At 53.4% G+C, this 26214-nt stretch overlaps 2 protein-coding genes across 4 annotated transcripts in view; one reads left to right on the top strand and one right to left on the bottom strand.

Moving 5' to 3' along the window:
• PTPN1 (protein tyrosine phosphatase non-receptor type 1) overlaps positions 1-18076 on the top strand; it is a 66042-nt gene extending 47966 nt beyond the window's left edge. For 2 of the 3 annotated variants that reach the window (XM_032387518.1, XM_032387517.1), the window contains 6 exons: positions 1267-1365; positions 7207-7344; positions 10439-10648; positions 11054-11215; positions 11578-11801; positions 14219-18076. In XM_032387518.1, the coding sequence (XP_032243409.1) occupies positions 1267-1365; positions 7207-7344; positions 10439-10648; positions 11054-11215; positions 11578-11801; positions 14219-14405 (1020 nt within the window). In that variant the 3' untranslated portion in view covers positions 14406-18076. The remainder of the gene's footprint in view (positions 1-1266; positions 1366-7206; positions 7345-10438; positions 10649-11053; positions 11216-11577; positions 11802-14218) is intronic. The other variant, XM_032387516.1, reaches the window with a different exon arrangement.
• A 156-nt stretch (positions 18077-18232) lies between these two features.
• The window catches only part of RIPOR3 (RIPOR family member 3), a 29350-nt gene continuing 21368 nt past the window's right edge, over positions 18233-26214 (bottom strand). Inside the window, exons 14-21 of the mRNA XM_032387775.1 lie at positions 25906-26020; positions 25126-25261; positions 24315-24476; positions 23579-23740; positions 22899-23101; positions 21786-21869; positions 20254-20344; positions 18233-19812 (exon numbers count right to left, since the gene is read on the bottom strand). Of these exons, the coding sequence (XP_032243666.1) occupies positions 19709-19812; positions 20254-20344; positions 21786-21869; positions 22899-23101; positions 23579-23740; positions 24315-24476; positions 25126-25261; positions 25906-26020 (1057 nt within the window). The 3' untranslated portion in view covers positions 18233-19708. The remainder of the gene's footprint in view (positions 19813-20253; positions 20345-21785; positions 21870-22898; positions 23102-23578; positions 23741-24314; positions 24477-25125; positions 25262-25905; positions 26021-26214) is intronic.

Below are 26214 nucleotides of genomic sequence, written 5' to 3'. Positions count from 1 at the left end.
ACCCATCCTAAACTAGGGTGATGGGGAGTGGGGACGGTGACAGCCTGGTAACGGGTAAGAGCCACAGCTGTGAGACCTGGTCCTCGTGCCCAAGCTGCACGGATGAAAGACCCAGGTGGCCAGCGAGGAGGCCCCGGGACCCCTGTCTTCTAGGAGCCATTTTTCTGTTTATTGGCTTGGAGAGGGTTATGCATCTGAGTGCTGTTGTCTGAGGCTCTGTGTGGAGCGTGGATGTGTCCGGTTTAGGCAGCGGGAAGGAGCGGAGTTCAGGAAAGTGTGTGGGCGCTGAGGGCTCACATGGTCCGGGAAGGTGTGGTGGGACCTGAAGGGAACGGCTGCAAAGAATCGGGAGAATTTGGGTGAGACGAGGTGAGACTAGAAACCATTGTAGACGTGGTGCTGGCTGGCGGAGGTGACACACTCTGTCATGGAGGGGAGAGGTGATGTCCCTTCCAGGCAGCACTGACACTTGGCACATACCAGAGGCATTCATTTTCTTGTGTCCAGAAAACATCTGTGCCCATTGCTAGGTTGGCAGGCAGCCCACCATGTCCTGGTGCCCACACTGGACCCCTTGGGCCACCCGACTGATCATTTGTGTCTACATCTCTTACGTTCCTTGGTCCCAGGATGAAGGCAGTCCATGGTCAGGTCCATCATTATTAATAGTAATAACAGCTAACGTTTTACTAGCTGTTTACTGTGTTCCAGGTGCTGCGGTAAGTAAGGCCTTTACATTTATGAACGTAATTAACTTTCACAACCCTGTGAATAAGGACTGTGATTAGTCGAGAGCAATGGGTGGAGAAACTGAGGCATGGAGACGTGAAGTGACTTGTCCAAGGTCACGTGGATGATAAGTGATTGGAGCTGAGACTCGAGCCGCCGGAAGTGTCGCTGCCGATCGCTTCCCCATACTGCCTCTTGCCTGCCCCCGCTAGCTTCGTCCCACATTCCGCCCACGCTCCAGAGGGACCTCGGTGGAGCCCCTCCGCCCGTCCTCTCACACCAGAGAGCAGAATCAGCCTTTTCTGTCCTCTGTGGGTCAGCCCCGAACCAGCCCTGCGAGGCAGAAATAACCTTTCACCGCATGGCAGAAAATAGAATTGAGGTTACTGACCACTAGGCAGGGCAGGCGGTCCCTGTCCCAGCCCCAGCCACCACTCTCCCGAAGGGCACTGTCGTCTGCCATCCGCCACTGGTGTGCTCGCATTGAGCGTATCGGGGTGTAAAACGGTGTACACTTTGTGGATTGTGTATTTGCAGGGCCCTTTGCCTAACACATGCGGTCACTTTTGGGAGATGGTGTGGGAGCAGAAAAGCAGGGGCGTTGTCATGCTCAACAGAGTGATGGAGAAAGGATCGGTAAGTCTGGATTTATCTCCTGTTTACCTCACCGTCCATGTGTGTCCCAGTCCGTGAAGTTGACATTTTTCTGAGTTTCTTTACATTGCTTTTATATTTCTTTTATGTGATATCTTCTTTATTAGAAAAATTTAAAGAAGCATTATATAAATAACATGGTTATTAGTCAGAAAAGCAAATGAATTAAAAAGAGGGGAAAAGTCCAGTGCCCTGGACCTCCCCGCCCCCCGCCACCGAGTCGGTCCCTCTCCAGAGTGCCTGTGTGTGTTCTGCTGTTCCATTAGGGAGCTGTGTGAGCGTAGCTTTATTTTTGAAAAGCAAGTTTCTGCTGTATCCTCCTCATCCGTGTTTTTCTGGCCGGTACAAGTTTGCCTGCCGTTGACTGAGCTGTGGCAGTGGCCGCATTCGGGATTCGCCTCTCAGATACGCAGACGCCTGGCTCCCGGCCGCCTCTTGAACGTGGATGCTGTCGGCCTGTGTGTTTCCAGCAGAATTTGCGTTAGCGTTTCTCCCAAGTTCTCTGCAACTCTCTAAACATCCCCCGGGATAGCTTGTGGGCTGGAGGTGCGTGATGGTTCAGGCAGCACCCGCCGCGCATCTGGCCCTGCAGTCGCCACCGTGGCCTCTCCACTTGCTCTCCTCCGGGTACCCTACCCCCGGTGTCCAGAACGGTCTTTTGAAACCCAAGCGTCACCACAGCTCTTCCGAGCCGAAAGCCCTCGTGCGGCCCCCACAGCCTCCTGGGACGTGCATAATGTGGCTACAGGACCTAGCTAACCTGGACCCCGACTTCCCACCTCCATCTCCAGACTCCAGCCAGAACACACTTCTGCTGTTCGTTTTTTGCCAGGTTCTGGCCTAACAGTCTGAGTCCCCGCCCAGCCCCAGCCCTCTGGCAGGTATCTCCAGGTGCTTCCCTCGCATCAGCCACCGCCCGTGCTCCCTCCACCCCCTCACTCTGCAGATTGCCTGTTGGAGACCCGTCTCCCAGGGAAGGCGACGTGGTGTACAGGGCGCAGTGTGGCAGCAACGGAGCGAATGGACGCCACAGCCCTGCTACCCTGGCTCCTTCCCTCCTCTCCCGCCACGGCCAGCACACTGGGGGCTCTCCAGCCTCAGAGCGGGGGAGGCCCTGGGATGGGCTGAGGAATGTGGACACCAGGAGGAGCGGGCAGCCCAGGCGCAGAGAACTGCGTGTGCCCGGGCCTTGCCAGGTGCTGGCACGACGCTTGGGCTCAGCCGGGCCACCGCTGTCGCAGCTGGCCTGGCCGCCTCGGACTGGGCTCGCCAGGACAGCACGCAGGCTCCAGAGAAGCCGCCCCTCCAAAGAAAGCACAGTCATGGCCCTGGAGGGAACAAATGCAAGTGCAGAGAAGTAACACATCAAAGGAAACGTCCGTGGTGAAACGGGAAGCACTCACCGCAGAGCCCCCCCTGCCCCCAGCGGCAGTCGTAGTCACGGCGGATGGTCCTCTTACGACAGCACAAGTTTAAAATCATGGGTTTTGCCTCAGCCCCCTTTTCTTAAAGCTTTTCTTTGCTTGATAATAACAGATGAAGAGCTTACCTGAGTGTTCAAAGAATGAAATAATGCTTCTGAGAAAATTTTTTTCAGTGAAAGTGGTTTTGATGATTTCTGCTTCAGTGGCTTGATTAGTAAACTGTGAAGTTACAGATGCGAGGCCAGCTCCCACCCGTCACCACTCTTGTCAGCGATTTTGAATAAAGAAACAAACTTTGGGTTCCCACAGCACACACTCTCTGCAAGGGAAAGAGAGACCGACGTGGTGGCCTGTGCACGTGTTTGGCACTGGTGAGCAATCGGGGTCCCGGAGCCTCGGCGCTGCCCACAGGGGGCCGCTAGCACACCCACCCCCACATGTGGCCGTCAAAAATGTCTCCAGACATTGTCCAGGGTCCCCTGGGACACAAAATTGCCCCCGTTGAGAAGCACTGTTTTAGATGGTGTGGAGGGTTTGGGAATTTTAAATCGAGTCATTTATTCAGAAATCATTGGATATGGTAGCATTTCCTTTTTACTTGATTGTTACTAAATTTGCGTGAAACCCCTTTGCCGTTGGCCCGGTCTAGCAGGGGTGCTGTCCTGACCCTGTAGCTGCATGCTGGCCCCCAGGCCTGCTCTTGGTTGTCTCCCATCCAAGGCTGACTGTAAATGGACAGCTTTTCCCCTTGGCCATTTTAAAAAAAAAAAAGGAAACCTGGCTAGTTGGTTTTCATGTAGTTTACTGTGATCATGTGACAGGAGTCTCTGTTTTCCTGTGTAACTACTCTTCCTGCTCAGGGGTCATTCAGGCATGCACACTGGCGTGGAAAGCAGCGAGTGGTTTGAGATTCTTAAAGTTTCTTGGGATCAACAATTTCAATTTGGCATCACCATTGTCATCCCCATTAGAGCTGACTGGGGAAGATTCTAAGAAGTCGCAGTGTCTTATTTGCTCAGCTGATCTAATTCAAACTATGCATACAGCCCGCGGTAAGAACCAGCTTGCAGAGCGTTTCCATGCGATGCATATTTGTTTTCTGGTTTCCTTCCTTCTCTGAATAGTATAGGATGTGCCCCTCTTATTTTTGGCAGACCTGCCTGTTACCCTTTTGGGACCGTGTGCTTCCTGGAAAACAGTGGTGCAGAAAATGATTATGTGTGTTAGACGGGGCTCATCCAAGTAGCCCAAGTTCTTGTGGGTTCGAGTTAAAGATTGAGTTGAGACATGTCCGTGAAGAGCGTGTTTGTGTGTAAGGACGGGGGTTGTTGTTTAGGCAGGGGAAATTTTTTTTTTTTTTTTTAAAGATTTTATTTATTTATTTGACAGAGAGAGACACAGTGAGAGAGGGAACACAAGCAGGGGGAATGGGAGAGGGAGAAGCAGGCTTCCCGCAGAGCGGGGAGCCCGATGTGGGGCTCGATCCCAGGACCCTGGGATCATGACCTGAGCCGAAGGCAGACGCTTAACGACTGAGCCACCCAGGCGCCCCTAGGCAGGGGAAATAAACAAACAAGGCGATGTTTAACCAGAAACATCGGCTGTATCTCTCTCCCAAACCCCTGACTGACGGTGCTGTTTGACGTCAGTACTTTTGTGCACGGTGAGCCTCTGGATTTGTGTCGCGGGAACGTCAGGGTTCACCCATTTGCTTAGTCAGCTCTCTGGTTCATCATTCCTTGGGAAAGCCAAATCCTGCATCGCAGGGTCACCCCAGGTGACATTCGTGGATTTTTCTGAAGATTGCCTCGCTGTTTTGGAAGGCCCCAAGGCCTCTCTCTCGCACCCAGCTTCGAGGTGGGAAGGGCGGCTGTGGCAGACACCCAGCACGTCGGCACCGCTGTTTGCTGCTGACCCAGGATGTGGCACAATTTGAATTCTGGTGAAGAACTGCTTTCTAATTAAATAAATCTCCTTCTCAGGGTGGGATGGATCAGTTTAATAGAACAGCAGCAAGTAGTGCTCTTGAGCTTAGTTTTGTTGTATTTTGTGTGTTAAAACAGAAATGTCTACAGGAAATGACAGCAAGCAGAGCACGGCATGTTCCTGTGGATGCCTGAGAGCTCTTGAAAATAAATACTGCTGGAGTGACACTTAGTGGGCGCCAGAGTTGCGCGCTAGTGGAGTTCCAGAGTCTTGGTCTTTACCCAGATCACGGAGACTTACTGGGCTTTGTATTCGGTTTTGAAAGTGAGTGTTTGCTGTGTGGAGGTGAGATGTCAAAGACTCGACTTCCCTGCCCGTGAGACCCGAAAGCACGGGCCTCTTTGGTAGCGCCCGGCCGTCCTGCGTTTCTGCTGCTCTGCTCGTGGCGTTGGGGGCACGTTCCAACGCACGTGCCGTGGAACCCACCAGCGCAGTCTCTCTGCCTCTGGGGTCTTCAGGAATTGCACGGGTCTGATTACTGGAAGTGTGGGAAGAAGTGCATCCTTGAAGCCTCTACTCAAGTCCCCCTTCCAGCTGCCCCAGCCCCTTTGGCTCAGGAGGGGACCTCGCCACGTCACTGATGCTTTTGGGTCCCGAGTGGCAGAATTGCTTTGTTGCTGACAGGTTGGTCCTGTTGCAGGGGTTCATCTTTGGCAGCTCCTCATCGGTGTGAGGAGGAGATGTGGGTGAAACTGGCCCAGTCTTTCAGACAGGCCCGGTCCAGGCCCTGCTGGCCTTCTGTTTCAGGACCATGACGTCTCCTGCTATGTTGGCATCCCAGTCTGGTGTTTCTTGGTTTGTTTCTTCTTTTTCTCTTGTTTTTTGGGCAGCGTGCAGCTTCATTAGGGCAGGACTAGCGGGCCGTCCTGATTCTGTCTTCACTCTGCTCAGGAGCCTCCTGGTTCTTCACTGCCCAGGTGACACCAGGTTCTGGGCCTGCCGCCAGAGTCGCCGTGGTCTGGTCTTCCCTTGGCCCTGCTCCCTGCTGCTCCTCTGAGACTGGCTTCTGGGCAGTCACTGGGAAATCCTCGTCATCCCTCCGAGCACGCCTCTGTCAGAGGCCACATCTTTTTTTTTTTTCTTAAGGTTTTATTTATTTGAGAGAGAGAGAGCACGCGGTGAGGGAGAGCAGAGGGAGAGGGAGAAGCAGACTCCCCGCTGAGCAGGGAGCCTGATGCGTGGGGCTCGATCCCAGGACCCTGGGATCATGACAGAGGCCACTCCTTCCATAGGGTTTTCTCTGATCGCTTGCCTGTAACCTCAGCCGGCCTGGAACCTTTGCCTCTTCTGGATTCCCACAGCACATCCATAGCATTTACTGCCGTTACGCCCCCTTGTCACTGATCTGCGCCAACAGTCTCTTCTAACAGACAGAGGCTGGCTGGGCCTGGAGGGGCTCCCTCCACCTACTGTGGCATTTCAGGCGGCTTGTCCTGTGCCTCAGAGGGGGTGCTGGTGGGCCAGTGCGTGTTCAGTTGCAGTGGGCTTGAATTTATACCAGTTCCCAAAGAGCTAGTTTGATAATTTCATGTGATGGAAATCATAATGTCTTTGGGGTTCCCTCTGTCTAGGCACATTGACCCTCTGGCTCGTAGACCTTACAGCTTAGCCCCCATCTACCTGCTGTTTTGGTCCAAAATGTTCATCATCAAACAGAAAGGTCTGGTATAGAAACTTGACTCAAAGTATGCCACTAAATTTGAGTCAAATTTTCTTTCTTAAACTCTAAGTGAAACCAAATCTTTGGGAGTTTGCTTGCTTTGAAGAAAAAGTTAATGAGCTGTATTTAAATGAAGACCATCAAATAGTTCCTGAAGTCATTAAACTAGAAAATCAAAAGGATTTTTTGGGACTGAGCCAAACCAGAATGAAAGGGTGGGATGGGGCAGCAGGTGACCCCAAGCCTTGGAGGAGCCCCTCTCCACGCCTTCTCTAAACATTCAGTTACAGCCCTTCAGCCTGTTCATAGTGTCCCACAGTCTCTTCTAGACTGGGTTCTGTTCCCCTGGGGTTAGGGGTCTGTATTGTGCCAACAGCACTGATCCGGTTCTTGGTAATCTTTGAAATGGCTACACAAAGTAGTCTGTGAGAGACTAAAGCTTTGGTACAGTCTGGCTTCACCTCGTAGATGGTCCAGAAGGGCCAGACCCCTGAAGCACCTCCTTGTGTGGGGAGCACCAGGGAACAGCTATGTTTGGAGGTCTGAGCCCTCTCTGCCCAACTAGCCCTGGGTCTTAACCCCCTCCCCCCATCTCCCCAAGAGGCAGGTAGGTTATGCTGATGGTGACTTCCAAGGTCAGAAAGCGCCTGGTTTTCCTTTGGATTGTCCTGAAGCTCATGGAAGGTACTCCATTCCTCTCTTCGTGGGGAAAACAGTCCTTTGCTTATGATAATTCATCATTTTCTCTCCTAGTTAAAATGTGCGCAGTACTGGCCACAAAAAGAAGAAAAAGAAATGATCTTTGAAGACACAAATTTGAAATTAACCTTGATCTCTGAAGATATTAAGTCGTATTACACAGTACGGCAGCTAGAATTGGAAAACCTTACAGTGAGTATGACATGTACTTCGTCCTTCCCACGGCCGCTGCTTGAGAGGTCTTTCTACTTGGGTGATATTACCTAAAGCCAGTTTTTCTGAGTTTTGTACACTCTGAGCAAGATGTGGTCTTAGCCCTGTGGAAGGCAGAGCTTACCCACTTATATACCAGGGGAGCTCGGGGCCGGGGCGGGGCGCGGTGTCCGGGGGTGTCCTCAGTTCCCTCCTCCACAGAACTCCCTTCCTGAACTGTAACACTGGTTCATCACGGTTTCTAGGGAAAAGGGACTTTCTCACCTAAAACTTCGCTCTGTTCCTGTCTTCGCAACTACAGAGGGACTGAAGTGGTGGCCGCAGGTTACATAGCAGCCGCTGCCTCTTTTCTTGTCCACGGTCTCTCTAGCTTGAAGTGAGGGCAGAAGGGCCCTTCTGGGACTGACTCCCAAGGTCATGGTCTGTATACGTTTTCTGAGTGAGGTCTTGGGCTTACTTGTCATGGGAAGAACTTCTAACACCAGCTGCTAGCTCTCATTGGAAGATGGTCTTGGAACAGGTCAAGGCACAGTGCTCTAAGAAGCAGTACCACGGAAGACCCTGCCCTTGGGGATTCGAAATAATTGACCAGGAGCCATCGCCCAGAGGACCCTGTGCCAGGGCCGGCAGCAGCAGGAGGGAGCTCCCGGCAGCTCCTGGGGACGGCGTTGGCCGTGGTGGTCGCCACTCCCTTCCGGCCCACTCCCTGGGCTGGATTCCTGGCCCCACCGTGTCAGACTGTCAGACTTTGGGGAGGGGCATCACATCTCACCGCGTCTCAGTTTCCTCTGCTTTCAGATGGGGCTTTTGTAAGGGTTCAGAAGGAATACAGCGAAATGTTAGAGCAACACCAGGCTCAGAGCACGTGCTGGGAAGGGTTAGCAGGTTCTGTGGGGTTGAAGTGACCGGATTATCCAGGGCAGTCCCCACCCAGACTGGAGGGACGGCGGGAGCAGTGCAGACTTGGGTGGGGGCTTGCTGGGGGGCTGCCCCTGAGTTCTGCTCACGTGTTAGTTTTCAGCTGACTGCTTTCCAGTCCACGTGACTCCTGTTGTTGAATTCCTGACTGAAGTAAGATCTAGAACTTAGCGCCGGTTACCACGACGCAGAGGAAAGTAAGTCGCGTGGCTTTGCGTGGCTTTGCGTGGCTTTCTGTGGAATGTAGCGGTGCAGCTGAGCCCGCGCCGACTCTTCTCCGTGCGAGCGCTCTGCAGCCCGAGCCCGCGGCAGCCCCACACCCGGCCTCCGAGGCTGTGATTTATGGCGGGGCTTGACGGAGGATTTTCAGGAATAATGTTGGCCGCATGGTGGAATGTGCCTGGAGGATTATGTCATAGACGTTCTTTTTCATGCTTTTTAAAATTTTCAAGCCAGACATTAAGAGGGACTTCTGGTAAACTTTAAGAAAATCTCTCCCGCTTGTTGAGGGGAAATGGAATTCAGACGGAGCAGAAGGGGTTCATGCTGTTTGCATGGCGGAGCCCCTGCAGCAGCGTGGAGGTTTTGGTGTTGGGAAGGTCTGTTTGCTCTAACAGACTGTGTTCTTAAAAATTCTTTTCTCAGAGGTGTCTCTCTTCAAGCAGAGATTTAGAACGAATTCCTTGAGAAAGAGGTGGGCAGCTGTGAGGGAGGGTGTCAACAGGAGATGATCTACACCTTTTTAATGATTAAAGAAGGAACTTGCTTTTGGTATATTTTCTTCTTACTCCATTTTAAAAATCTATTTTTAAGTGTTTTTCTTTCCCTGAAAAAGAGAAAGGGCATCTCTCATTTTAAGCCATACAAGGAGACCATTTTCTAGGGAGGAAGAAATGGCATTGCTCTGGGTGGTTCTATAAATGATCCTAATGTCATCTGCAGATTCTTCCAGTTCTGCAGAAGGGTACCCGTGTGTCAGAGCTGGTGCAGGGTTCCGTACGTGTATTCTTTGCTGATGTTAAGTCTTTGGTGTTTATCGTAGGCTCTTTCACAAGTTTTCATCACCCTGGGCCCAGGGAGGTTGTTAGAACTAAAGCTATAAGCTCTGGGAGGGCAAGGGCAGTGTCTTTACCTTATGCTGCCAGGCACGTTGGCTGGCACGTGGTAGGCACGTTGTGGACATTTTGCTAAGTGAAGGGAGGCATTGTTGGTTAGCAGGCCTCTGGACTCTTCATAGGTTCAGAGGAAGGAGCAGAGCTGGAAATGGCACCGGAGGCCATTCTTCATTCTGTTCCACTGGGAGCAGACGGGGCCAGAGGGAGAAGCAGTTGGGGACAAGGGCCAGGGCCCTCGTTTCAGAAGTTTCTGCAGCAGGCTCTGAACAGGGGCTCTGGAGTCAAGCAAACTTAGATTTTAACTCCTGTTTCCTCACTTCATGGAGGGTTGGCCTCCGAGCCTCAGTTTCCTAGTCAAGAAAATGGGAATATGGGAATACAGGCCTTGAGGGGTCGATGTGCGAATTCAGCGAGCTGCTGAGTCCCCAGCGCTGGGACGCCGCGGGGCCGGCGGGGCTGGCGTTGACGCCCGCCTCTTCAGCTGCCTATCGAGCCGCACCTGACAGCTGCCAGTCTTTGGAGACTGAGTTGGTTTTTTCTCTGCAATGACAATCCTCTGAGACTTCCAGATAGTCTTGTAAAGCCCCGAGTTACCCAGAGCTGGTGCCACACGCATGCAGTTACGTGTTTTACTCTTCCATGGGAAACCTTACGGTGCTTTAGGACAGGATTGCCGTGGGCGGCCACGCAGCGTCATTGTGACTTGTGGGATGGGGAGAAATCACTTGTAACCATGAAGACAGCAGAGGGGATGGGGCACCGGAGGAGAGATGCGGGCGAGAACGTTTCCATGCTAAAGGAAGGGAAGTCAAGGCGGGAGCAGCCTCCGGGTCCAGTGTCGGGCACCCCAGTGCTTGGTATTTCTTGGCTGGGTGAGCAGACGGAAAGAAGTCTGAGAAGGGAAGCTGTTCTTCGAGTTAGTTGCGGGGTGGGGGGCGGGGGGTACACTTGGTGCTTACTTGGAAGCAGTGATTTCTGTACAGATGATTCTCTTAGAATCATCATGAGTTGTTGGGGTTTTTTTTCTTTCTTTCTTTCAGTCTCAAGAAACTCGAGAGATCTTACATTTCCACTATACCACGTGGCCTGACTTTGGAGTCCCTGAATCGCCAGCTTCATTCCTAAACTTTCTTTTTAAAGTTCGTGAGTCAGGGTCACTGAGCACGGAGCACGGCCCTGTCGTGGTGCACTGCAGTGCGGGCATCGGCAGGTCGGGGACCTTCTGTCTGGCTGACACCTGCCTCTTGCTGGTAAGGAGGCCCCGGGAGGAGAAGGGAGCCCATTTTAGCACCCCCCCCCACCCATGGCCTGCCCCCAGCTTCTCTGTCATTGTCTCTGCAGTAAATTAGCCAGGATCTTCCATTTTTAATACTTTTCCTCCTGTGAAAGTAGCTGTAAGCTAAGTAGCTTTGTTCAGAGGGATGTTCTTAAGTGGAATGTGGAATCAGGAAGACCCAAAGAGTTCCTTTCTCTTACTCTTTCCCCTGTGCTCTAGTGGTCCCGATTTTGCTGCATTTTCACACATTTGCTAGAGTTCTGCCTCCCCACTGTGATTTTTCCCTAGTAGAAACTGGAGGACTCTTCCAGAACATTAAAAATCACATTGTACTTGGGAGTTGGGGCTGGCTGAATGGTGTCTCCTCTCTGGCTTTCAGATGGACAAGAGGAAAGACCCTTCTTCTGTCGACATCAAGAAAGTTCTGTTAGAAATGAGGAAGTTTCGGATGGGACTGATCCAGACAGCAGACCAGCTCCGTTTCTCTTACCTAGCTGTGATCGAAGGTGCCAAATTCATCATGGGAGACTCTTCAGTGCAGGTAAGCCTTGCTTCTGCTTGCATCCAAGTGTGTTGATTTTGAATTTTTGTCTCTGAAGAAGGAGGCGGTCAGTTGTAAAAGTTCAAATAGTCTGTCATGTGTCAGAAGAAATAGCTATCCTTCATGACTAAATAGCTAGAAAGTTGTGATCCAGTTTCTGCCTTGGATGTGCTAATGTAGAGAACATTGATAGGGAGAATAGACTTGATTTTCAAAAGATTTCATCCTCCAAGTATACGCGTCTGTAGCCTCAGGAAGCAGAGAGAGCCCCTCACCTCTACTCACTTTAAAGGGGAGCAGATTTCCTGACAGATCAGCCCACTGTGAGTACTAAGGGGACTTTCTCTTGCTGCTTTCCCTAGGAGCAATGGAAGGAGCTCTCCCATGAGGACCTGGAGCCCCCACCCGAACACGTCCCCCCTCCTCCCCGGCCCCCCAAACGAATCCTGGAGCCACATAATGGGAAGTGCAAGGAATTCTTCCCCAACCACCAGTGGGTAAAGGACGAAACCGGGGAGGATAAAGAAGCCTGCTCCATCAAGGAAGAAACCAGAACCCCCTTAAATGTCCCTTGCGGCATGGAAAGGTAAGGCCAGGGGGGCCTGGCTTGGTGGTGAGGGGGACTGACCTTCTGATTCAGAAACACGTTAATACTGAAACCCTGAGGACACAGCCTCCTCTTGGCAAGCATTGCCTCTGTCTTTGGGGAATGGGACTCCTGGGCCATCACCACTCCTCCTACAGCCAGGGGCATCTGAGGCGGCCACAGCTTGCCCTCCCCCCCCAAGGGACCTACTTCAGTGGGGTTCTAGCACCACCTTGTGGTGCCCGTTGGAATCAGGGATTCATGTAACCGAGTCCCGCCGAGAGATGACTATGCCCTGCCCCTGGCTTCCAGCCAGTCCTGAAATGTGCTATCCAGGTTAGACCGTGTACTTTCAGCCCCTAGAATGGTACTTCTGGGAATTTAACCTTTTCGTGTAGTCTTGATTAACTTAATGCATGGCAAAGATTATTGAGCACATACTGGCGCATGTGAAATACTGAGTTCACTAGAACATGGCCTCTGGTCTGCATTCTAGACCATCTTGTTGGGACAGGGACAGTGGATTATGGATGGGAGCCTGTGGACAATAAGGAGATGGAAGTGCACACTGTGGTGGTCAGCCTTTGAGAAGAGATACTCTGCCTTCCCAGGGTGCTCAAGGAAGGCTGCCTGCATGAGGTGTGAAAGCATGAAGAATGAATGGGAGTGAGCCTGAGCTTAAGCCTGAGGAGACAGTGCCCTTGGTTCCTGCCTTCTGGATGAGTGCATGCTTTGACCCAGCATTTGTACACATCTAGAAATTTGGTTTGCAACAGTTTGCAAACGGGTGTCCAAAGAGATCTGTAGGTAGAGGTATTCATTGAAGCGTCATTTGGAATGGTGAAAAATTAGAGATGAGCCGGTTATATATCTAGGGATTAGGTAAATCATGCTTTCTTCCTACCTTGGGATATTTTGGAGCTGTTAAAGGACAGGATCGGGAATGCATTAATGTGGCTAGACAGTGAGATTGTAATACTCAAGAAAGCAGGTTATACATGGTGAGTGCCTGAGTGGTCCTCTGGCTACACTGATCATCAGAAGCTTACCTGGGCACCTTGCCAAATGCTGAGTGCCAGGCCCCAGTCCTGACCCATGCACTTAAGTCACCAGGGTCCTTCATGCAGCTGGGTCCCTATCACAGCAACATCACATCTGGCTCTAGGGCTTGAGAGCGACTTGTCCAGTGGGGCCTCCCAGAGCACATGCCAGGTGACGTGCTCAGCAGTAGCTCAGTGACAGTCCCCCAGGGAGACGCGCCTAGCTTCCCAGGGCCTCTGGTGATGTTCGCAGGGCTAGCCAGCGTGCTCCATCTGAGGGCCTGCCAAGAGTTGAGGGTGAGAGAGGTGAGAGCTGGTACGTGACTGGTGTCCAGTCCGTCATGTGTTCTATTCTGTATTCGCTAAGACTGCGGTGGAGAGAGGGGTGCTTTTCAGTGTGTGTGCGAAGGTGGCGAGGAGGGGAGTGTGGATCGGGGAAGCTAAAAGCCAGAGAGTTCCAGGAAACAGTGGAGTTGCACCTCTGGACACCAGTGGGGGCCCACATGCATGCGGGCCTCAGCCCTGTAGCCTGGGCCTCATGGCGGGCTGCCAAAAAGCAGGTGCTTTGTGCCGCTTCCTCCTGCCTCCCGGGGGGTGGGGGGGTGCCTCAGGGTGGTCCTGCCCACCACACAAGGTGCTGCTGGCCTAGGAAGGCTGTGGAGCTGCATAGGAGAAGCAGGACATCCTGTGGTCAGGGCCTCTGAGGGAGGCAAGGGCAAGGGGGAGAGGGAAAGGCCTGGGGGAGGTGGCGGGGAGAGCAAGGGCCTCGGCCTCCTGAGACAGGCCTGGAGTGAGAACACAGTGCACATGGTCCCCGCGGGGGTGCTCTGGCCCGCCACCAGGAGGGCAGCCAGTCTACTGTACGCAGGAGGCCTGAGAAACGGCCCTGCTGGCGGGATCGGATTGATGCTGGGGCCTCGAGCCTGGGACAGGGCGGGCTGAGGGACAGACGGAATGCGTGATGTCCTCCCGTCAGCAGCAGCAAAGGCTCCTGTGTAGGGGGCCCGGGGAGGGAGTGGTGGCATGTGGGCCACGCCATTGCCTTCCCTGATCTGAAGGGGAACATTCTCCAAGCAAACACCAGGGCAAATTAGCACCTATCTTTACCCCAGTGCCTGTATTTCTCAGCGGAGTCTTACCGACCCTCCATCACCAGGGCGTCCACGAGAGTCTCCAGAACCATACCCTGGCTGTGGGGGCCTCCTGGGTCTTGGGGCGGGGGGCGGTCTGACAAATGGGCTCCATGTCAGTGTCCGTACTGCCAAGGTCTGTTTACATGTGGCTCATTTTTTCCTGGAATTCCAACCATAGTAGTAGCGTCCTCGCCGTCGTTTTCCCCAGAATGAGTAACCCATCTCTGTCCCTCTCCTCCCTCAGCACGAGTCCAGACACTGAAGTCAGAAGGCGGGCTGTGGGGGCAGGTCCTGCCCAGGGGGAGCCTTCGCCACCCAAGGAGGAGCAGGACCAGGCGCTGACTCCCTGGAAGCCCTTCCTGGTCAACATGTGCATGGCCACGGTCCTCACGGCCGGCGCGTACCTCTGCTACAGGGTATGTTTTCACTGACGGACGTGCTGGCAAGACCGCGTGTACAGAAAGCACTGGCCGACAGCCCGGCGTTAGCGTTCAGTGCTGTGGAAGGATCTGAGCCAGTCTCAGAAGAAACAGAGCAAAGGTTTTTAAAGTCTGGAACTGTGAAGGGCTAACAAGAGAGAATTGAGGATTGATGCACTGGGGTTTTAAGGAGCCCTGTGGTCCCAAGACTATACGAGAGTCTAATCTCAGGGCCTTAACCTATTCAGGAGTAAGTAGAGAAAATGCCAAATATGTATCTCTCTCTCTCTATCTCTCTTTTTTTTTTTGTTATTGTTATTTGTTTTTGAAAAAAAATAATAGAATTACAACACATTGTTGTTTTTAACCTTTATAAAAAGCAGCTTTTATTATTTCTGGAAAAAAAAGACTAGGCACTTATGAAACTTTCTTGTACCCTTAGGTGGTGTCACCAGATACACAGTTTATATTTGATTTCCCAGGGAAAGATTCCCATGCTTTTACGAATGTAAACTCCTTTGGAGAAGAGGGTTTAAGGGTTTAGGGCGCGGTCTTGCTCAGTCGCTTCCTCTGCTGTGCGCACACTGAGCTTGGACGGTGCCTGTGAGCTTTCCCGTTTTTAGAAGAGAAACAACAAAAGGCCAGCTCTAGAAAACAAAGCCCGGCTTCTGCTTTTGCTCAGGGTGTCCCCACCGGTTTCCCATTGCTCATTTCTCCATCGGCCCCTTCTCCTTCCGGCTCTCTGGGTCAGGCCCCGCCCTCATCCCCCCACCTCCACAAATGGGGTTCCTCAAGGCCCCTGCCTCGGGGTCCGAGGTCACGGCAGGGTGGCCACCAGCTTCTCACCCTGCCATTGAGGTCCAGAAGGAACAATTTCCACTTTCTTCGGAATATAAATGCTGTTTCAGTAGAAATCCACACGTGAGAAGTGTGTTGCTGTTAAAGTGAGGGGAAGAGGGAGGATTAGCCTCAAAACTCTGGTCATGGAAATCACCTCACAGGACTTCTTAAAAATTTTTAAATATTTTCTCTCTTTCCAAGCGACCATCTTTGAGTATATCAGATGGTTTAACAACATGTAAACAAGATTTTCCTTCGGGGTGATTTTTGGGGAGGGGGACTCTTGTAAAAGAGAAAGGAAACCCCCTTCGCTGGAGGCTGGAGGGGCTGGGGGCCGGAATGGGGGGGGTCGGGCTAGTGCGTGAGTCTGCGGCTCTGCGGTGGGGGGGCTGGGCTCATCTGAAAATGTTTGGTTTCATTCCAGTTCCTGTTCAGCAGCAGCACGTAGTCTGACCCACCCCACTGACTGCCTAGCAGGCATATCGTGGTAGGGGAGGGTGGGGGGGGCCGAGGACAGCGTAGCCAGCTGTGACCTGGACGGACGTTTGTTCTGCACTAAAACCACCCGCCCTGGGCTGTTGGTTGTTACTCCTTTTGACTTTGTTGCCCCTCCCTTTCTTCGCGTACCAAATCCAGGACCCATTTTTTGAGGAGAGCAAAGGAGAGTCCGGTGCTGGTGGCCTGCGCAAGTCGCGAGGCTCGCCCTGCTGCACGCTCCCTCTTGGTGCGGCCCAGCACATCCCGGTGGGCAGCACACGGTGTCCGCCCCCTGGGCCTCCGCGGAGACTGTGCGGTGAGCCTCTCCGCTCCATGTTTATTTTTTTGTTCTTGTTGTTTTCCCCAAAGGCATCCATAGTGCACTAGCATTTTCTTAAACCAATAATGTATTAAAATTTTTGATGTCAGCCTTGCATCAAGGGCTTTATCAAAAAGTACAATAATAAACCCTCAGGTAGTGCTGGGAACGTAAGACTTTGCCATGAGCCTGCTGCGTCAGACCAGTACTAGGAAGGAGGACGGTTGTAAGCAGTCGTTATTTCGTGACATTGTGGGTAAGGTGAGCAGAGGTTTGGCATATGTTTATAGAACATGGAATGATATATACTGAACATTTGGATATTTAAGATACATGACGTGAGATTACTTTGTCCCAGTTACCCCCTCCCGGTTATCTGCTAGAACCTTGTTCTCAATCACTGCTTTCCCTGTGTGTATTAGAATGCATGTACGGTCGTCTTGTGTCCCCATCAAATACCACGTGCTTGAAATACTTCGCTCTCTGCTTATTAATGTGCCCCATGTACAAGTCCAGTCTACCTTTGCATGATCTGATCATTCCATGGCTGTGGTTCCTAAGACTTGCTAAAATCATCGCCATTCAGCAATGGAGTGATGTTTTCCAGTAAGAGATATTTGCCGAATTCCTGGCATGACACTCTGGTGACTTCCTGGTGAGACCCGGCCTGGCCTTGTCTAGCCGGGTCGCACTGTAACTCAGACATTCCAAGGGTATGGGAAGCCGCAGTCACACCTCACGCTCTGGACATTTAGGCAAGCAGGGTTCCCCACCCACCCACCCAACACCTTGGGGATCAGCCTCCACGTTCAGAAGTTCACGCTCCTCTCAAGCAGACGGTGATTTGGAACCAAGGCAACTGTTGGAAACCACACGTCCTGAAGCAATCTGGGTGACAGTCCCTCGGAGTCCGCCTGCCGTCGTCCCGTTCCGGGGGCCTTGCTGAGAGCCACGTCTGCCCCCGCCCTTGAATCCTGGGGACTGATGGTGCTCACGACTCTTCCTGCAAGGGAACTTGAGACCTCCACATTAAGTGGCTTTTTTAACAAGAAAAAACAAAAAACAAGGCAGCTGTAGCTCACGAGCTGCTCTTTTGCCAGCATTTTCACATTTTGCCTTTCACGTGTTAGAAGCCCGTGCAGAGAAGTTCTGTGGTGGGAACGTTCGAGGCATCGCTCCGCAGAGCCGTGGTGAGGTGTGGATGAGGCTGAGGTGCCAGGCTGTAAGCATTTTTGAGTTGGGCTTGTTTGTTTGTTTTTTGAAGTCCTGTATATGTATGTAGTAGTTTGGGTGTGTACATATAGTAGCATTTCAAATGGATATACTGGCTTAACCTCGTATCCTTGGAACACAGATGGCCGTCCATCTTGTTACACGTATGTTAGAGAAGTAGCGAGCTGCTCTGCTATATGCCTTAAGCCAATATTTACTCATCAGGTCATTATTTTTTACAATGGCCATGGAATAAACCATTTTTACAAAAATAAAAACACACAAAAAAAGTGAGGTGTTTTGGTAGAATACCTTTTCAGGTGTGTGTCTACATGGATGCATGATGGGGGGTGGGGGGCGCGTCTCAGGGTCTTCTGTGACCTCACAGAACTGTCAAACTGTACAGATCTCCAACTTGCCATATACATGATGGGTTTGCATTTTAGTTGCAACAATAAAATTTTTTTTCTAAAGAACATGGACTTGGGGTGCCTCCCATGCCTTTGTTCAATGGGCCTAAAGGACGGGTACCTCCTGTTTCTTGCCGCCGCCGCCGCCGCCACCAAGAAGCAGGTGCTGTCGGTCAGGTGGCCAAGAGTTACTGCGGCCTCCCGGGGTTGTGCTTGCCTTTGAGCTGGGGGACCGTTCCCTTCCCGGTGAGTTTACTGACACTTCCGGCCTCAACCCAGCTTCTTGGACGACGACAGAACCCACCTGCTGAATGTCCAGGGCCCTGGGCGGCCTTAGCAAACCCCCTCAAGTTGCTCAGAGGACTGCTCAGAATGTGTCCCTAGCCGGCTGCCCATGAGACCCACGGTCACCACTTCTCAGTACCTCTGTCGAGCCACGCTGGACAGAGAAATGACGGGATAAAAAAAAGTCACCTAGTCTTCCTTCCTTGTACGCCGTTAATCTTCTCTAAAGTGATCGGTTGACTTTTTGCTCTGAAATAATTTCAGATTTATAAAATGTTGCAAAAATAGTACAAAAAATTCCCTTATATCCTCCAGGGTTGTATGACTGGCCGCTGGGCCTCCTGGCAGGATCCACGGAACTGGGGAGTAAACATGGGCTGTGGTCATGTGGCCACGGGACGGTGGTGTTACACCCACTGTCACTTCTTCGGTCTTGGTTTCAGAGACAAAAATGGCATCTAAGCTTTCACGAAGAGGTGGAATGCCAGCGTGGGGGAAAAAAAATCGCTGAACTCGGAACTTCGGTGCCGAAATCAGATGAGGCCAAGGGCTAGACAAGGAGGGGCCGTGCTGCTTGGTATCTGTAGGAGTGGGCACTCGGGGGGCCTTCTGCCAGCACGGGGAGTGCCAAGGGCACTGAGGTGGCGGGGCCGCCCTCCGTTAGAGCCGCGTGTCGGGGAGCCCGCCTTCGGGCCGGGAGGGGCCGCTCTGTCCCTCCCCGGGAGGCTTGGGGATACAACCACTGCTCTCTACTTTTTTCAGGTAAAGGGAAACACCCATAAAAATCGTTTTAATCGAAATTTCAGAAAATCGAACTTAGGGACAAGGCAAATAAATACTAAGTTCAACCGAAAAGCACAGAATATATACAGGAAGTTTACACGAGAAGGTTTCAGTCACAGAGTCCCCAGTGCCTTTGTCAGGTGTCGCATTCATACCCCAGGCTGTTTCTGTACAGCTCCACACAAAAACAGTTTGGGGCGTGTTGGAGGTTTTTTAATAGATTTAAATAGGAAATGAATTTTCTTTCTTTAAACATGTTCTTCAGTGAAATCTTTTTTCAAACCAGCTTATGACTTCCGAAGCAGTTTATTTAGTAGGCCTTATGTTGACTTGCTTCAGAAGCTTCATTCCACGTTGATGAGTGAGGTCAGAGTGAACGCTCTTCCTGACATGACACGCAGGGTTTCTCGGCGGGGGGAATAAGGTCCGTGGTCAGCAGGCTCCGCGGTGGCATTTGGGCTACAGCTCGGGTTAAGAGCGCGAATCGTGAAGCCCTGGCTGCGTGCCTTCCCACCGTCCCCAGCTTGCCGAGGGGACAGCTTGCTGCTGCCGACATGACCCACGGCGTCCTCCTCAGCAAGAGCAGTCAGCCCGCTTGCCAGTTCACTCCCAGTCCTTACGGAACCAGAACCCACAGGGAGACCCCAAGTGCCGCGCGTTCCTCTTGGAGCTTTTCGCTGCAGGCCTCGTCCTGCCTGGCCGTGGCCCCTGGGTAGTGCAGCTGGCTGGGGAAGGGCCGATTCTCAGAAGCAAAAGCTGACCGTGTGATTGAAGTCCTACAGCCCTCAGTGCTGTGCAGCCCCTTCTGCTCTGGTACGAAAGGCCTTATCTGTGCCCCTGGCCTTTGTAACTGGTCTGGAGACGGAGCAGCTCGGGCCAGCTCACACTTGGGGCGGCACAGAGCATTCCCCCACCCCAAACTCAGCCCCTGTGTCAGGGCGGGGCAGAGCGAAGACAGAGGTGCCACATTGGAACTCATCGGCTGAGGCTTAAAATATCGTGATTTCAACATCTGCTTCCTGGCAAAAGGCCTCTTCTCTTTGTTCCAAGTAGAGTTTGTCCATCTTCTCAAAAGCTAAGCGTCCTTTCTCACCTGAAATATGAAGGTGATCTGTCACTGGATTGTCCCCCGCCTCGGTGTGCCTGCTCTGGGGAGCCAAGATGGCCTTAGTGCTGACGCCTGGGTCTGGGGTGCTGCTGTAAGGGGCAGAGGCGGGGAGCATTGGGGGAGCTCCTGCCGGCCCCTCACATGGACCCAGTGCCTCGCTGCTACATTCAAGACAGAATCTGCTGAACTGTATCCCTGCCTTGCATCTGGTGTTCGTTCCCCAGGATCATAAACTGAAGCTTAAGAGGGAAAATAGCACTTCTTGCCACCTCAACCATGAAGGAGACCTGTCTTGGCCCAATGTGGTTAAATGGGTCACTAACAGTGCCCAGCCCGTGTGCTGGCCGTGGCCTTTCTGGCACCACCTGCCGGAGGTCCTCGGGGCACCCCACTGCACTGCACCCGGCGTTCGATGCTGTACTTTACCGAACGACAGTGTGGCCTCCCGGGCTGTTGTCCTCACAGCCTCCAGGTCAGACTGGCACAGGCTGGCGATCTGATCGATGCTTTCGATGCCCTGTTGGGGGGGGAGGGGAGGATCCATTAGGGAACATTTTAAGTAGCAGGTGGAATCTACTTTTATAAGCTCTGCAAGACACCAGCCCTGGCATGGACCTCAGGGCCTCAGCCCCTTCCTTTTCTGAAGGCTTACAGGTTTCTTTTGTGGCCTCAAGTTCATCAGGAGTGCCATTGGAAGTGCCTGACCTTTTCCATCGTGACACCTGTCGGTGAGCCAGGCCATTGGCAGAGCTTTATGGATACCTTCTAGAAGGCCTGTCTTGAAAATGGGAAGACCTGCTTCCCTTGGGACCTTCCTACCTCCTCCCTGCTCTCCTGACCGTCCCCTCCTGGTCAGACTGAGAGCATCAGTCAGAGCCCAGGTTTGGGCACAGCCGACCCTGGTCCTCTCCTCCAGGGCCAAGGACCAGAGCGCCTTCAGCCTCCTCCACAGGGCACCCACCCCTATCCCCTTACTGGTTGGTTGATTATAACCAGGTGGTCCTCTTAGAATTTCTCTATGGTTCTTTCCAGAATGAATGGGGTGAGTGAGTTTAATCTAGTTTTCATCCAGCAGATTGGCAATGGTTTTTCTAAAATGAGAGTTCCAGATGCGGGTGAGGTGGAGGCAAGATGGACATCCTCTCCCATCTGCTTTTGTGAGTCTAAGTGGCTGAGCTATATCTAGAGGCTCCAAAAGTTTCATACTCTCTGGCCTGGAGTCATGCTTCGGAGAGTTCAGCCTAAGGAGATCATTCAGAACTCCATATATATTTTTTTAAAGGCTTGTTGCACAAAGATGCCCATAATGACACTATTTATAATAAAAAAAAATGGATGATGAACCTCAATTTTCTACCACATGAGAGTGGGGGAGTCCGTTAACTTAAGACGGCTCCTTCATCGAGACTTCGAAAGCGCTGCCAGCCTGCCACTGAGTTCCTGTTTCACTCACTGCTTTTAAATTGTATTTAGCACGATCAACAATTTTAAATGCTCCCCCACACCCACAAACAAAAGAAATACAGCAAAATGCCAACAGTACTTTCTGCTAAGTTATTGGGATGATGGATAACTTCTACATTTCTGTATTTTACACCTTTTTTTTTCCTACAATGAGCTGACGGTGCTTTTAGAAATTGTTTGATTGAGGATATTACAACATAGAGTGCAAGGCCTCAGAAGTGAGTCCCTGGGGCCACCTGCTTGTTCAAGCAGAGTCAGAGCAAACACTCCTTGACTGCTGTCGAGGGGCCTCTGCGGGTGGGGCGGACACATGCTCTTCAGGGGCTGTTTTTTGTTCTTTAGGTTTTTTTGTTTTTTGGGTTTTGTTTTTTTGTTTTGTTTTTTTTTTTCTGCTGGCGGTAATTTTTTTTTGGGGGGGGGTCCCAGTGGAATAACTTTGACATGAACTAACTTTGGGCTTCTCCCTGCCCCTGGTGAGGACAGGTTAGACTCACCCTGAGGTGTTTTAGTGCCACACATGCGGCCTGCTGGAGTTTGGCATCGTTCTCGGTCAGAGCGTTGGTGTAGAAAAGCAAAGCCTGGGGAAGGAGGTTGCTGTGAGTGGGGGGCTGGCCAGTCCTCCCGATGCCGTAAGTCGAGCCCTGCTTATCTTTCTCTAAACAAGAATCGGGCCCTGATCTATTCATCTTTGTGCCACGTGCACCCAGTCTCGGGGTGTCTGCTGCAGCATTTGGTTTATCTCTAAAAACACTGGTCCCTGGGCTGATGGTAATCAAAATGAAGAACGCTCTTTTTGTCTAATAATAGTTCCCAAATCGAGCTAAAATGTGACATCAGAGAAACCAGATGTCCGGCTGGGGCCAACCGAAGAACTGGGCGTAGAGGGCGGCGGCCTCGTAGGCCGAAAGCAGAGCTGCTGCCTGAGTCCCGAGGACAAAGCATCTCTTCCCTTCGGCCCCCTTTCCCAGTCACAGTGATGGCCCCGTCCCCTCGGCCACCTCAGCCAGAAGAGAGCTGCCACCGGCTTCCCAAAATGGCACAGGTTCATTAGGAAGCACATGAGAATGCAACCTGGCCATGGGGTGGCCCAAGAGACCTTCAGAAGGCCTCGGTCTTGCCCCCTTCATTCTACACGCCAGCGACATCTCAGACCAAATGGGTAGGATATGTTGTGTCGGAAGCACCAAGAGGAACGAGGTGGTCAGGCGGTGGCATGAGGTTCTGTGGGATCCTTGGGTGGTGGCCTGGCAGCCCCAGCCCAGTCCAGCCCGGATCCCTCTGCAGGGCTGGTGTCGCCCAGGGCCACGGCGGGAGAAGGGCTGTGCTCACCCACTGGCGCATCCCTAAAGCAGAACGTCTCGGGGCACCTGGCCAGCTCCGTCGGTAAAGCATGCGACCCTTGATCTCGGGGTTGTAAGTTAGATCGGGTGTAGAGATTACTTAAAAAATCAAAATCTTTGAAAAACCGGAACATCTTGCAGCGAATGCCGCCCCCTTCACAGCATCACTCACTCCTTTGGAGTCTTTTTCTGAGAGAGAAAGCCGACCTCCCCGCAACTCACACACACGTAGCCAGGGGGCTGCCGCCTCCCGTCCTCACGCCATACCTTTTCCCGAAAGTTCTTGTTCTTGGCTGCGCCGGCCAGGCGAGCACTAGCTGCCCTGCACACTCGTGGAGTCCCGTCCAGTTGGAGCAGCGCCCAGGCCCTTAGTGTCTGGGGCAGGGGCTGGAGCTGGCCCAGCCGCTTCCCCTGCAGCTTCCGGACCGTCTTGCCCTGCCCCGCACACTGCAGCTCCTCGACGAGTGTAACTGGAAGACACAAGTGGGCCAGCGTCCCTCTGGCTGCCGTCGGCGGTGTGGCTGCAGGTCCGTTTGGCTGCTGCCAGGAGCCCAGCGCAGGCCCATGTGATCACCAAGGCTCAGTCTGGATTGGTTTCACAGGGGCCTCCTGGAACCTCTAGGAAGGCTTTCTAGCAAGGGATCAGATACACCCTGAAGATTCATAACACCTCAGCCCCTACTTCAAGGACACTGGCTGGCCGCGCGTCCCGCTCGTATCCAGCTCTGACCTCTGCGCTCTGTAAAACCTTCCCTGGGAGCTACTCCCCTATGTGGGCTGACCGTGCCATCTCCTTAAATATGGGCTCTCCGCAGAACCGGTGGAGGAGAAAGACGCAGTGGCTCTGAGAAACGGGCTTGCAGGCAGCCAGGACAGAGGGCTCCGCGGACGGATGGCCCTCCCTTCTCACCGCCTTGCTGGGAGGCCGGCACCCTCCCAGCCCCTACCTTCTTTGGTGAGCTGGGCAAAATGCTTGTCCAGGTCAGAGACGCTCTGCCTCTGAAGGTAGCTGTGGAACTGGAACCAGGTGACCGTCTGTTCCTCGGGAGGCCCGGCTCCGGGCAGCAGCCCGCCACAGCTGACCACCTGCTCCAGGAGCCTCCTACACGCTGCCGAAACATGGGAGAAGGCCATGAGGAGAGAGACCAGGCCCCTCGGAGCTTCTCCGCCAGGCGCGGCGGGGTCGGTGCCCCTCCCTGGGCCCCCTCTGCCTGACAGGAGGAGCGTGCGGTAGCTGGGGTCTGCAGGCCCCGAGTCAGGCGTTCTTGGGGTGCCTCCCCTGCCCTGGGCTGGGCCAGGCCGAGTAGCAGCCAGGCGCCAGTTAGGGCGGCCCGAGTTCCAGAGCCCCTGCAGGGGAGATGCTCTGCGTTCTGAGGAAGAGTCCAGCCAACATTGGAAGACACCGTTCTCCTGCCTCCCTTCCCATAAACGTTCTTTCTGAACCCTTTAAGGTTCTGGTGGAAGCTGCGCAGTCCATCTGCAGAAATGTGCCAACTGGCTAAAGGCGGCGGCCTCAGGGGTCCGCAAACTCCTTCCCGTCCCCCGTGAGAGGAGGCGGCTCGGGGGCAGGTTGAGAGACGCCGTCCCTTTGGTGCCATGAAGACATGGGGGTGCAGGCAGGGCTAGAACCAGGCCCCGGGGGGGGGACTCAGCACAGCGTTGCTTGTGGGGGGCGGGGGGTACCTATTTCCAGCTGTCCCGGGTACTTCCCTCGGACTCTGTGCAGGAACGTTCTCTTGAGCTGGTTCAGCAGTGTCGTGGCGGGGCAGGACAGGACCCTGCCGGGCTCCGTGCACCCTCTCCACAGCTTCAGGCACCCCTTCCTCCGAGCGGCCTGTGGAACGACTGAAAGCCCGGGTCAGGACCCCACTGGTGGTGGGGAAGGGCCGGCAAGGAGGCGGCCCAAGGATTTCCTCCCGCTCTAAGGCCTGAGAGGTCAGGGAGGCGAGGGGTGACCGGACGTCATGCAGCTTCCCTTCCCACCTCCCAGTTGTGCCCCACGAGGACCAGCAGCATCAGCTGTGACTGCCTTCCCCGGGCCTCTCCCCGCAGCCCCCACAGCGCGGGGACAGCTACTGCCTCTAGCCTCTCCTCATGGACACAGGGAGGTTCCGTGGGGGTTAGAGGCAGGGCTGGGGTCACAGGTACTGTTCATGTTTGAGTGCACCCTCTGCGCCTCGAATGTGGCCTGGGGATTACCTCACTGAACACTCTCCCGTGGCCTCCCCTTTATACGGACGGGGAAGCTGAGGCCCAGAGAGGTGAATCATTTGCCCAGAGTCACACAGCTGACAGAAGGGTGTGTGCCGCCGACTCCAAGGTGGCACGTAAGACTGAGTGTCAGAGCACAGCCCAGTCGCCACCCCAACATGTCCCCCCTGGGCTCCAGGTAACTTTGGACATCAGGAGGGAAGACGAGGCTCCCCTGGGCTTCAAAGCCCATCGTTTCAAGCCATTCACAGGAGCAGCCCGTGGGTGGTGGGCAGTTACTTACTTTCTTCAATGGATGTTGCCTTGCTGACCTTCTCAAAATCAAGCACAGAAAGCATCTCCAGAACCTGCTTTTGCTGCGCAGCTTCTTGCAGAAGGCACTCCTGGACCATCCTCGACAGATTAGGAGAGGCCAGTTTCTGGAAAGCAGCCCACGATGCTCCAGGTTAGCACAGAACATGGCCCCTGAGGTCAGCGATCATGACTGCAGCTCCCACCTCCCCCCTGCCCATCCTTTCTATCCCGACAGTAGCTCTCTGACTGTCATCCGGGGATTCCTGATTCCCCAAGGTGGCAGGGATGGTGGGATGCAGGCCGTGACTGCCCGGGGCGACCTCTGCCACCAGAAAGGGCTAGCCTGCCTGAAGGTGAAGCCAGCCAACGCAGGAAAGCAGAGCCAAGAGAGACCCGGTTACGATGATATTTGAAACCCTGGATCCAGCTGGGCCCGAAGCCTACCCCTGGGCCTTTCAATTCTGTGAGCCAGAAAGTTCCTTCTGGTTGAGCCAGCTTGGATTGGAGTTCTGGCGTCTGCAGCCGAAGGAGCCGTGGCCACTGCTTTTGGTTCAGCACTTGGGATGCGTAAGAGCCACGTGGCTATTCACCCAGGCCTGAACCTTCCACAGAGGAACCTCCTCTGTCTCACTGGCCCTCAGGGTTGGGGGGGTCTCTCTTCCTTGCACCGTACTCTCCCCCCCCCCCCCACCATCAAGATCAGTTCTTCGCAAAGAGGACTCCCAACCCAGTTTCCCAGCAAGCCCTGCCCACCCCACCCCTTAGCCACCTGCAGCAGAGCTTTGCAGACGTGGAGGTGGACCGTGAGCAGCCTGTCCAGCTCCAGGGTGCCGGCCGTGAGCTCCCCAGATGACGCTTTCTGCGGGGGCGGGGTCCTGTCCTTCCTGAGTTGGATTGAGAAGAACCGGGTGACCATTCCAGTTAGCAGCCTGGCTCCCTCCAACGGTAGAAGAAACCCTCCCTCCTTGCAGAGCTCTGGTCAGGGAGGCCCACTCCAGGTCCCAGGGAGATAGAGTTAGACCAAGGAGAAAACTAAGAGAAAAGGAAAAGCAGCAAAAGCCGGCAACAACTCAAAACA

The sequence above is a fragment of the Phoca vitulina genome, unplaced genomic scaffold (genome assembly GCF_004348235.1).
Source record: "Phoca vitulina isolate PV1807 unplaced genomic scaffold, GSC_HSeal_1.0 scaffold50, whole genome shotgun sequence".
NCBI lineage: Eukaryota > Metazoa > Chordata > Mammalia > Carnivora > Phocidae > Phoca > Phoca vitulina.
Note: the sequence above shows the minus strand (reverse complement) of the source record. Positions and strands in the feature narration are given on the sequence as shown.